A 13,140-nucleotide genomic window follows, 5' to 3' on the forward strand; every position below is an offset into this window, starting at 1 on the left:
TAACTGCACAAGTTCTAGCAAGTCGGCAACGTAAGCTAGTGCTGCCCAACTCCAGTCGTGATCAATCTGTGCTCTGGGCCCAAGTTCTGAAGCATAAAAAAAATTAAAGTCAATTGTCTTTTTTTCTAATAATTGCCTGTGTGTCTGTGCGTGTTAGGCTTAGCTGCACAAGTTCTAGCAAGTCGGCAACGTAAGCTAGTGCTGCCCGACTCCAGTCGTGATCAATCTGTGCTCTGGGCCCAAGTTCTGGAGCATAACATTTTTTTAAATCAATTGTCTTTTTTTTTTATCTTTAACTGTCTGTGTGTGTACATGTATCCAGCCAGCAACGCAACTTGCAACCTAGTGCTGCCCGACTCCAGTCATGATTAATCTGTGCTTCTGGAGCTGAAAAAAAAAATATATATATTGTCTTTTTTTGTAAAAAAAAAATTGTGTGCATGTCAGCCACACCTGGCTGTCACTGTCATTGGCGTAGGTATGCAGGTGTGCTGTGCTCCTATCTGTCGAGGGGCTGCTGCCCAAAATAATAAATAAACAATTTTTATCGTGTGCATGTCAGCCACACCTGTCATCGGCGTAGCTGCGCAGGGGTGCTGTCTGTCAAGGGGCTGCATGAATATTGTAATGAAAACTTTTTTTTCAAGTTATTGGGTTACAAAAAGCTTTTTTTTTTAAATCTTAAACATAGCAGAAATGTTATCCTAACAGCTTATAAAGTTATATGTCCTAAAAAACTAAAGCCTATATTTATTTACAAACCTATAGACATCCTAAACCTAAAACTGTTCTATTCAAAAACGTAAACAAAAGTCAGGAGAGGCCTCAGAGAACATGAAAAAAGATGCTCTAGGTGCTGAACTTCAAGGGATTTCTCCATCATGTTCTGCAGTGTGGAAAGGTTTCATTCACATATTTTCTATAAAGCAGTTTAAAGTTACAGCCTTCAAAGTGTCTGGCTATAACATCCACCTTTGCCAGGAATTACCAAAAATGATTACAAGCAAAGGATTCATCTGTCCGGAATCTGTCTGGGATTTCATGGATCGTATTTGGCCTTAATGTACTAAGACATCCAGTGATTCTGTCACTGTGTTCTGTAGCTGACTTTATTCCTACCTGAATCGCAAACTGAAATACGGAATAGTAAGCACAGACAACATGGAGGTCTTTGTTATTCCGCTGCCTGCATGCCAACTAATAACTCCCAGACTACACCCACTGGGGGGACCAGGTCTTGATAATGACCATCCCCATCTGTTGCTAGGCCTTCTTCTTCCAAACCATCCATCCTGGACTTCCTGTCCAAAAAGGGTGAGCAGGGTACAGAAAGAGGAGCTAGATGTCCCCGATGACATTTTTTTTCTTCTATAATAGATGATGTGGAGAGATAAGAGCTTTAGATGTTGGAACAGGGGCTCCCACCTATTTGGCATCCCTCCAGAGAACAGAGCTCTGTTCCTCAGGAAGTGTCTATGCCTGAGCTGATAGGTAGGTAGTCTCTGTCTGTTGGTAAACACCCTTCAGAAGATGGCAACCCAAAATAACAACAACTTTAATAATGTGTCCACTGATGGTAACTAGCCTGATCCCTTAACAGCAACATACCCCATATGGCCAACTCATAACATGACACCCAGTTTGCAGCCTCCTCTTCCTTATGACACTAATACAGTCGCCATGGTTGATCAATCAGCCATCTGTGGTCCACCCAATTTTTGGCCTTCTACATTCTAACATTCACATATCTAAGAAGTGGACATTGGGAACAATGGCATTTTGAAGGCCACTAACTAACTCTGTTTTTTTTCAATGTCCCTGTACAGGTTTGGAAATTCTGTTACAGAACAGAAGGTTTGCAAAGGATTATTTAAGTCAATTGTTTATTTAATTTTGGAAAGCACGCTTCCTGGTCCCCTCCTGGGATGAAAAAAAAAGAATTCACCAGGAGGGACACAACGTAATACTTAAACCTTAAGTCTGAAATGTTACATTCGCTGCTCTGTTCCGCTTGTTCACAATATCTCATATGGTTAAGTGGACAGTGGGAACAACGACAGTTTGAAGGCCACTAACTATGTTTTTTTTATGTCCCTGTACAGGTTGAGAATACCTTTATAGAAGATTTGCAAAGCATTATTTAAGTTAATTGTTTATTTATTTTTGGAAAGCACGCTTCCTGGTGCCCTTCTGGGATGAAAAAAATCAAATCCCAGCAAGCAGGCATGGTGCTCAAGAAAGAATTCCCAAGAAAGACACAACGTAATACTTAAACCTTAAGTCTGAAATGTTGCATTTGCTGCTCTGTTCCACTTGTTCACAATATCTCATATGGTTAAGTGGACAGTGGGAACAACGGCAGTTTGAAGGCCACTATCTTTTTTTTATGTCCCTGTACAGGTTGGGAAATACCTTTTATAGAAGATTTGCAAAGCATTATTTAAGTCAATTGTTTATTTATTTTTGGAAAGCACTCTTATTGGTCCCCTTCTGGGATGAAAAAAATCAACTCACAGCATCAACAGCCATGCTCAAGGATTCTTCTGTGGCAAGGACTGATGTAAATGTACTGTATCACATTTTTTTGTAAATGCCTCCTCCCCTCCCCTTCTCCCTTATAAATTTTCTTTTGAATCAAAAAATTTACTACCAATCAACCCTTCCTGTCCCTGCCCTACCTTCAACTACATACATACTCATAGTCCCTCAGGCCTCTCTTGAATAATAAAAGTGTTTCCTGATGTGCCATGTATGAATTTGAACTGCCATGTGTTTGTGCTGCCCACTGCTGCAGCTTAGCTTAGTCAGCCAGCTATCTTGATGAACAAATCAATATTGTGAGCTGTGAGGTGGTCAAAATTGACTGGTTGTGCCCCCTGCAATGCCCCCAGTATTTGTGCCCCTTCTCCAATGCCCCCAGTAGTTGTGCCCTTTCTCCGATGCCCCCAGTAGTTGTGCCCCCTGAAATGTCCCCAGTAGTTGTGCCTCTTCATCAATGCCCCTGTAATCATGCACCCTAAAGTAGTGCCCCCAGTACTAGCTCCCCCTCCCCGCCGCTGTGAAAAAACTTACCTGTCTTCGTTCCACGCTGTCAGGGCTCCCAGGTCCCGCCATTGCTGCTGCTGCTCGCTGCCTGCTGGATCTAACTTGATCCAGTAAAGGCGCGCAGGCTCCTCTCATTGTGGGTGATGTCATGACATCACCCGCGCAATGCATCACTGTTATCTTCCAGTAAGTTGGTCGCGATCTACATGCAGGAGCTCCGCGAGCTTCCAGTAGATCGTGACCAACCTTTTTAGCCTGACCTGGGGCATGTGGCCAGGGGTCGGTGACAGTGTGTGGAGGCCCCCTATGTGTGGGGGCCCCGGGACAACCGCCCAATTTTCCATTGTCCTTTCATTTAGTCATATGTGTCTGTGTTCCCCCCTGTCAGACCTCTGCTTGCACTCTCCTCCTCTTTCTCCAGTTTTTCCTTTTTTCCCTTTTTTCTTATTCTTTTTTTATTAAATGGTCTCATTATTTCCCCTCCCTCCACTATGCCAGCTGTTTTACCCCACTCATCTTCTGCTTCATACCTCAACAGATCTTCCCTTTCCTTTCTTCCCTTTTGCCTGACCTCAAATCCATTTCATTGTATTTTTCTTTTGTATAGTTTTTTTTCGAAACGTACTAACCAGTTGCGGCTCTTACCATGTTCCATGAGGGGGGCTGTCTGCACCCGGTCAGAGTGAGCACGGCAAGGCCCGGACTGTTGTACTAGCAGTGCCTGCCAGGTGCATTGCCTATGTGCAATGGGTCTGGCAGGCGCATCAACCGGCGCTTGTGCACAAACACCAGATTCTCAGGTCTGCATCAGCTGCAGCCCCTAGAAACCGGCTGGCACTGGGGGAAATGCAGCAAGTGTCTTCCTATTGGAAGCGCTCTGTTTGCTAATCACGATCCTGACTGGTAGTCTCAGGGGAAAAAAACAAATCCCCTTAAGGACTGCCTGTCTGGCGTTTAATTTGCAGGTAGTTCTTCCAATGGGAAACCTCTGTCACTGCCAGGGAAGACACCCAGTGTACAGACACACTGGTTAATTCCCTAGAAGTGGCAGATTTTACTGCGGGTGCTGCAATCAAGCAGTCCCGAGGTAAAATCTGCCACTGGTACTAACTAGTAGGGATGTGCACCAACTAGAGATGAGTGGGTTCAGTTCCCTGAGAACCGAACTTAGAGGATCCGAGTCAGATCCGAGTCGGCTCGGGTTTTCGCGCCTGACTCGGATCTGAAAATGAGGCTAAACGTCATCATCCCACTGTCGGATTCTCACTGGTTTTGGATTCTATAAAGGTCCCGCCATCGCCGCCATATTTCATTCTGGCTGTGAAGAGTGAAGAGGGAGGGAGCTGGGAGCTGTGCTGCTGTGCATAGGGGCTGGCTACAGTTGTGTTGCTTAATGTCCATAGGGGCTGGCTGTTGTCCATATAGGGGCTGGCTAGCTGTTGTTATGACTGAGGTTGTCCTGTTCATCCATAGGGGCTGTCTGTCTGTTGTCCTGTCCATAGGGGCTGGCTAGCTCTAGTCCATAGGGGCTGGCTGACTGTTGTCCATAGGGGCTGGCTGCTCTACTGTGTTGTCCAGGGGGTGCTCTGTCCATAAGGGGTGCTCTTCACCCGCAGTATGAAAAATAACTAAAACATTTTTTCTGTGTGCATTTAGCCACACTTGTCATCAAAGTAGTTGCACAGGGGTGCAGTGCTTCTATCTGTCAAGGGGCTGCTGCCTCTATCAGAGGTGCTCTTCACCCCCAGTGTGAAAAAAAAACCATACAATTTTTTCTGTGCGTGTGTTAGCCACACTTGTCAGCAACATAGGTGGGCAGGGGTGCTGTGCTGCCTGTGTCGTTTATCAAGAGGCTGCTGCCTCGTTCGGGTGCTCCCCCGAGTGCCCCCCCAAAAATAATTCAATCAATCAATGTGTTTTTTTTTCTGTGTGTGAGTGTACACGTTAGCAATGGCATCACAAACGCCTCTCCTGAGATTTGCATAAACATTTTCAAAGATAAAAATAGAGGAATAAATGGAATAAAGCAGCTAAAACAGTGTTTTCTGATTATAGTGTCCCTACTCCCTACCCATGGCCCCTCTACCTGACTTTCAGTGAGTCAGAGGTGCAACCCCATGCAACCGTATTCCAGAGTGCAGCTGCTTCTACTGCAGCTCAGGTCAGAAGATGTGTAGGGGGTGTGGTGATGATATGGACTAAAATGGAGCTCACATCCACTAAAGTGGACAATGAATCCCCAATCTAACAGGGAGCGCAGCTGTAATTTATACACAACACAGGATGGGATGACGATATAGGCTTGGCTTCACACAATATTAATTTGTCCCTGCTGGAATCCACCATAACAGGTGGCTCTGTAATTTTTGCACATAATTGACAGCAAAGGTCTTTCTCATAGACTTTGTATTTCATTTTGATGGATATCATCTTTTCCACATTTTGGGGAAGTAGTCTCAGGCCGATCACTGACAAGGTTCCCGGCTGTGCTGAAAACTCTTTCTGAGTACACACTGGAAGGTGGGCAGCTCAAGTAAAGCAAAGGCAGTTTTTTTTTGTGTAAGGGCCTCCAAGGGGTATATTTATTTAGTAAAGTTTCTAAAAATGAAGTGTTCATGTTGCCCATAGCAAACAATCAAATCCTGTCTATCATTTTCTAGAATGCAATAGAGAAATGATAACTACAATTTGATTAGTTGCTATGGGCAACATGAACACTTTTAATTTTTAGAAACTTTAGTAAAACTAAAATTACCCCCAAATTGCCTCTTTTTCCTGCCAGTAGTTATTTACATGTATCTCTTTGTCTTCAGATCTGTGTCCATTGGGAAAAAAAAACAATGTCTTCATCCCTTCAGGGATGAAAATCCACTCCCAGCAAGCAGGCATGGCACTCAAGAATTCCCAAGAAAGACACAACGTGAGACTTAAACCTTAAATCTGAAATGTTGCATTTAATGCTCTGTTCCGCTTTTTCACATATCTGATATGGTTAAGTGGACAGTGGGAACAACGGCAGCTTGAAGGCCACTAACTAACTCTGTTTTTTTTTATGTCTCTGTACAGGTTGGGAAATGCCTTTATAGAAGGTTTGCAAAGGATTATTTAAGTCAATTGTTTTTGAAAAGCACACTTCCTGGTCCCCTTCTGGGATGAAAATCCACTCCTAGCCACAGAAGCAGGTGCAGCATTCTAAAGAAAAACACAACATAAGGCCTTAAATCAGGGGTAGCCAACCTCAGTTCTTGAGAGCTACTAACAGTTCACGTTTTCCAGACCACCTTGCTGGTGCACAGGTGTATTCATTACTCACCAACACATTTAATTATTTATTACTATATTCTGTGAGGAGACCTGGAAAACATGCACTGTTGGTAGCTCTCAAGGACCAGGGTTGGCTACCCCTGCCTTAAATCGTAGATTATGTCCACATATCTATGCTGGTTAAGTGGCACTTTGAGGCCACTAACTAACTATGTTTTTTAATGTCCCTGTACAGGTTGGGAAATGCTTTTTCATGTGGAAAGCACTACTAGAAGCCTTCCTGGTCCCCTTCTGGGATGAGAAAATCCACTCCCAGCAGTAGCAGGCATGGCGCTCAAGGATTCTTCTGGGGCAAGGACTGATGTGAATATGTCAAATTTATTTTGTAAATGCCTCCTTCCCTCCCCTTCTCCCTCATAAATTTTCTTTGAATTCAAAAATTAAATGAAATGTACTTCCAATCAACCCTTCCTGTCCCTGCCCTGCCTTCAACTACATACTCCAACTACATACTCCAACTCCCCCAGGCCTCTCTTGAATAAAAAAAACATTTGTTTCCTGATGTGCCATGTTGGAAATTGAACTGCCACATGTTTGTGCCGCCCGCTGCTGCCGCTTAACATAGTCAGCCAGCTAGCTTGGTGCAAATTTTGGGCCTAAACTGGATGAAAACAATATAGTGAGCTGTGAGGTGGTCAAAATTGACTGGAAATGAGTGGAAATAAATGTTATTGAGGTTAATAATACTGTAGGAACAAAAACAGGCCCATTTTATGTGATTTTAGCAGATCCAAAACCAAAACCAAAACCGAAAAACAAAACACGCAGATAAGGTTTTGTCAAAACCAATCCAGATCCAAAACCAGGGGAGATCCAGGTCCAAAACCAAAACACGGGGGTCAGCGGCTCCGCGCACATCTCTAGCACCAACCCCCATGTTTTGGTTTTGGTTTTGGATCTGTATCTCCTGCAAGGTTTTGGATCTGAATTTGGTTTTGCAAACCACCCTCAAGTGTTTTGGTTTGGGTTTTGAATCTGGATTTTTTAAATAAAAAGTGTTAAAAACAGCTAAAATCATGTAATTTATGCAATCCAAAACCCGAAATTCGAATTTAAAATCCGAATTCCGAACCACAAAAGGATCAGAACCGTGACACGGATTTACCAAGATCTCCTCAGGAGAATAGAACCGCGACTCGGATTTACCCAGTTTCACGAAATCCGGGCGGATTCAGTTTTCTGGGGAACCGAAAAGCACATCTCTACTAACTAGTATTCTGTCTGGCAACACTTTCCTATTGGTAAGCTTAGGATAATAGCGCACATTACCCACCTACTTGGCATGTTATTATTTAACACCTCACTTTTTAAAATAAAAAATAAAAAAGAGGGGGTCAGCTCATAGTGTACAGTGAAATTATGCAGTAAGGTAACTGTGTACCCTTAGTATAACATACATGTGGATCACGGGATTCTAATTGAGTGCCTGAAAAATTTCTGTGGACTGGATGGCACAGTCCTTAGCTGGTTCAAATAATTTCTGACCGGCAGGTCACAGAGAGTTTCTTCTGGAGTAAACTCTCCCATGCTTTTTGCAGTATACATGCTACCATTGGGTCAAATAATCAGATGTCATGGCCTGGTGTATCACTGCTATGCAGATGATACACAACTGTACCTGTCCTTTGCTCCAGGTACAAAGGACCCCATAACAACCCTAAATGGCTGCCTAGCAGAGCTTCAGGAGTGGATGAGTACCAGTTGGCTGCGACTGAACCCTGATAAAACAGAGGTCCTTATGATAGGTCACAAGTCAGGGCTACAGCATAGCCAACCAACAGGACTTACGCTTTGGGGATCAAAATTACAAAACGCTGAACATGTGTGGAATCTTGGTGTTGTCCTGGATAGTGGCTTGACACTTAAACATCAGGTATCAGCCACAATCAAATCCTCATTCTTTCATCTGAGGAACATTGCCAGAATCAAGCACTTAATTCCCTCAGAAGATCTGCCTAAAGTCATACATGCATTTATATCATCACGCCTAGACTACTGCAACGCCTTCTACCTTGGACTCCCATCAAAAGAATTGCACCGCTTGCAAATGGTACAAAACGTAGCTGCCAGGCTATTAGTCAACCAGCCCCGTTCCAGCCACATAACACCCACTCTCTACTCCCTTCACTGGCTGCCTGTCAGATGGCGAATTGTTTTCAAGATTGGATTACTAACTTACAAAGCCCTACATGACCATGGCCCAAGGTACCTATAAAAGCTTCTGATTCCTTACTGTCCCACTCGATTACTGCGATCCGTTGACGAAGGGCTATTAACAGTACCTAGAATCTACCGGAATTCATCTGGGGGTTGAGCTTTCAGTTTTGTGGCTCCAACCTTATGGAACTCACTTCCCCGCACAGTTAGAGAGGCCTCCACTCTAGAATCCTTCAAAAATAGACTCAAGACTGACCTCTTCACCCAAGCATTTCACTAATGTCCATTGTTTGAGCTTATTTTGTGTTTTGTACTGTAAAGGCAAATGTAAAGCACTTTGAGTCCTTTATTAGAAAAGCGCTATATAAATAAAATTATTATTATTATTATTATTAAATTATTATCTGTATTAGAATGTTCTGTGGATACATCCTTAAATGAATAATATCACCGATGTTTAATCTCAACAGGGGGCAATAGGGTAATCATGGATATAGAGATGATGATTGGAAAGAAGCACTGGATTTTTTGGCTGTGGTGGAGAGCATGCTGGTATTTTGTATCTCCTGTATTACTAGCAGTAAGTGCTATTGCTGTGCTATGTTCTATATATAAAAAAAAAATCTGATATAAATCATAATGTCTAGTTTAAAGTAATGTGCTATTTTGAAATTTTCAACATTGTGCCGGAGGGGGTGGTGCCACAATGACGCGATTCGATGTGAATCCCGTCATCGTGCCCCTAGACGCCAACTTCACTAGGGAAGTGGCTGGATCCAAGAGGCTGGTCTACTCTCCTGGGACCCAGGAGAGGTCCCCCAAATTTGTGAGCCTCACAGAAATTTCTGGCGAGTTGGTAAGTATGGTTGTACCTAACTAGCAGAATGGTCCTTTGACCCTGCTCCACCCCCTGTAATGTTTCCCTCCATTGCCTGTGCAGGGTTCTTGTCTGCTTCGCAATTCACTTTGCATTGTGGCAGTGAGATCCATTGGTGGGGAGGGAGGAGTGCAGCACTCAAAATAAGCATCTCCATCTTAAGACTTGCCATTCTCAATTTTATATAGATTATATTCTATTTTTGCATATGTTTTTGTATGTTTTTATTTTATTTTAGCTCTTGTTTTTTGCAGGTCATTTTAATTTGGTCTTTGGTCACATATGAAGCCTCTACATATGGTGGTGTGGTGTACCCTAAATGGTCTATAACACTTGGATTTTTTATGGTTGTGTTCTGCTTGATATGGATTCCTGTTATTGCTGTTGTAAAGATCATTCAAGCCCCAGGAAACATTTTGCAGGTAACTGTATTTTGCAATTGGTCAATGACACTTTTTTTAAATTATATATAGCTGTAATTGGCTTTAATATAGTTATAGTAATGTTTATACTGTTATATTATGTAAATCATGGTCATAGTAAAGAAATAAAATCTGCAATAATATCATGAGTCTTATTTTGTACTACCTGTTGTCCCTTGCTGCCTGCAATTTTTTTTCCTTTTTTCTCACTCTCTCTTTTTCCTGCTGTCTCTTTCTGTTCCACTCTCAGTGCTGCCTCCCTCTTTATCTCCTCCTCTTTCTACCCCCTCTCTCAACTTCTGTCTATTACTCTTTCTCCTTCTGACACTCTTTCAATATTAATTTCCCCTTTTTCTCTTTTTCTTTCTTTCTTACTACACTCTCGCTCACGCTCTCTCTCTCTCTCTCTCTCTTGGATCCTCCCTCTCTTCACCCCTCCTCTGTCTTGCTCTTTTTTTCTCTATTTTCTCCCTCTCCTGCCTTTCTGTGTCTGTTTATGTTTCTTTCTTGCCACTCTGTTTCTTACTCTTCTCTCCCACATCTCTCTTCTCTTAGACTTCAATACCTCCTTCTTCAGGTCTTCCAGTTGTTGTTGCACTGTTTTGACCCAGATGTGTGTGCACTGCGGACCTAACATGCACACTAGAGTGCCTGTATTGTGTTTTTAATCTTTACAGTGGGCTAGCGTAATTATTTTGTATTAGTTTATGGGGGAGAGGATGTAGGGTTACTGGGTGCTCAATGTGTGATTTTTTTTTTTTTTTTAAAGACTCGGCGGTAGGTGCGAGACCTGCACATTAGGTGCAATGTGCGCACCAACGTGATTACATAATTTTATTGTCTCTAGAATTATTTTATAGATTATCTTTAGTATAACCTTTTTTTTCATTTCATCTTTACTTTGGTACTTTTTGGGACATCCTCAGCTTTTTTTCTTTCTATACTGTTGTATTTTTTGGTTGTGGATAATGTTGTAATGTTGTTATTGGATGATTTTCAGGCATGTGCTGAGTAAGTATGGGAAATAACAGAAGTGTTTGGCGACTCTAGATATGTGTTATACTGTAACTCTCTGGAAGTAGCATCACTGACCCTGGTGAGAGGTGTCAGAGTTCCTACAAACTGTCATTGCATGCCAACGTGATGACATAATTTTTTTATCAGCAGTTGATTTTATCATATACATAATTTATCAGGCATCCCATTGTATGGTAAGAAAATTTAATTTTGGAGTTAAAAAATATCCATAATTCTGGGATAATTTACTTTAAATGAAAGTGTTTTCATTTAAGTAGGGAGTTAAACATATCAGCTGAGGCTCTATGACTTTTAAATGCTGTTTTGTGATAATACGCTCTAATATAGAAAGTCTGGAGCATAACTTGAAAAATGTTAATATGATTTTACTATTCCAAGTTCACTTTTACAGACGGAAATCTGCTCCACCCCAAAACAGTACCCAACACTACAACAAATGAATTGCATCTTTACCAATCTGTCACCATGATAATTTACTGCCTGCACTTTCATTTTATGAGAGCAGTTTCTTCTGTTTATGTAAATTAAAATTTTACACGTAGTTTTCTTTGCCTTTCTTGATGGTTGTGTAGAAAGCATCAGGCCAAGAATGGATAATAATTTCAAAGTGTAAAAAAATATTGAAATGTTCATGTTTTGCCTTTACAGCGAATAGCAAGTTGTTGTAGACCAACTGAAAACTGGGGTCCTGCTCTGCCGAAAAATCGTGGTGAGAGGTACCAAAATATGAAAGACACCGCTGTAAAGGAGGATTCCAAAGGGGTGGAAATTACAGACATTAAAGGCTTTGATAACACTTCCTTTCAGGCAGAATGAAAATAAAGTTATTTATTTGTACCCTGAGTTACATCTGTGGTTCTATCCTTGAAAATCTATGGTATAGATTAAGGTTAGAGAAACATACTAAAGACCCTGGTTCAAAGCCTATTGTCAGCCAAGTGCAGCTATGCACATGTCACTTTGGGCCTGATTCAGACCCGGCTGCTATCTGCGTATGCTTGCTAGATGCATATGCAAATTTTTCAAAGTGACGGCATTGGAAGCGATCGCTCGCCAAGGCATAAGCACGCCCACCATGTATTAGCGAGCGGCCACTTTGTGTAAGCGTACGCCCAATCGCATAGGCAGAGGCGCCCACCAGCACACGTTATCTCCAGGAAGTGTATTAAAACATTGGTACATCGAGCACCATCAGATGTGAATGCAGTGCTTGTGGTAGCCTTTTCCCTCCCGCAAGCTTTGCAAGGACATCAGTGTAAAAAAATGGCAAGTGACGTGTACTATGACGCTGCCTCTTAATTATGCATGCCTCTGAATCGACATTGAAACACTCAGGCACGCCTGTGTTCGCATCTCCAACCCCCCGTTATTACTGGACTGCCCCTGTTACAACCCACAAATGGCCTATCCTGTCACTCATTACACTGAGCTGGCTTTGCTGGCCGAGCGAGCGGTTTGCGGTCGCACAGAGTAGTTTGTGCACGCGCAGAATGATGCGTGCGCATGCGCGTACGCAGACCATCGGGCTGCTTGTGAGCGCACAGCGCTTGCAACCGGGTCTGAATCAGGCCCTTTGTCTCATCAAACTGTGCCTAAAAATGTTTGTGCATAAATCTGTTTTTTGTTTTTTTGTTTTCTGTTTTTAAAAAAATCAATAAATACCTTTATATAAGCAAGAAGCCATTCTTTAGGAAAGTGTGTTTGTTTCGGTGTATTTTAAGAAATAGTATAATGTGTAAACATGTAAAAAAAGAGGAACGAGTGATCCTGCACAAGATCTAACATGACACAATTAGCAGTATTACAATGTAGTATACCAACAGTAATGGGAATATTTATTAGGATAATATCCAAAAATATACAATATGTGGTGGTGCTCCCCAGGGCTTGTAACTCAACTTAAAGGGTGGGTTTTGACAAATTTGATCAATTTATTTATTTATTTATTTATATACACCTAAAAATGATTCTGACATAGCACTTGCATTCAAAGCATTGGTGCTACCATAGAGATATTCTCGCCCATATATTGAATTACACAGTAGAATTAAGCGCTCTACATACTTTGTTAAAATTACTGTATATGTTGTTTGATTTTTCTGTATAATAAGGATAATACTGATAGGGCCTCTCGGTGTATCTATTCTTCACCAGAAAGATAACAATATAGTACTTTTTTAACGCATATCTAATAAGAACTATGTTTTACATGATAAATAAGAGTGCCCCCTAAAAAGAGTTTGCAGGCTCGGTTTGGTCCGGATTTTCCCGCCAAGT

General features: G+C 42.0%; 1 protein-coding gene across 1 annotated transcript in view; it reads left to right on the top strand.

Annotated features, from left to right (window-relative positions):
- The window catches only part of LOC148538576 (sodium- and chloride-dependent neutral and basic amino acid transporter B(0+)-like), a 74,607-nt gene extending 62,928 nt beyond the window's left edge, over positions 1–11,679 (top strand). Inside the window, exons 12-14 of the mRNA XM_088452590.1 lie at positions 8,997–9,106; positions 9,658–9,825; positions 11,512–11,679. Coding sequence (XP_088308716.1) covers positions 8,997–9,106; positions 9,658–9,825; positions 11,512–11,679 — 446 coding nt within the window. The remainder of the gene's footprint in view (positions 1–8,996; positions 9,107–9,657; positions 9,826–11,511) is intronic.
- The last annotated feature ends 1,461 nt before the right edge of the window (positions 11,680–13,140 follow it).

This window comes from Taudactylus pleione, unplaced genomic scaffold (genome assembly GCF_031769625.1).
Source record: "Taudactylus pleione unplaced genomic scaffold, aTauple2 ptg000039l, whole genome shotgun sequence".
Lineage (NCBI taxonomy): Eukaryota > Metazoa > Chordata > Amphibia > Anura > Myobatrachidae > Taudactylus > Taudactylus pleione.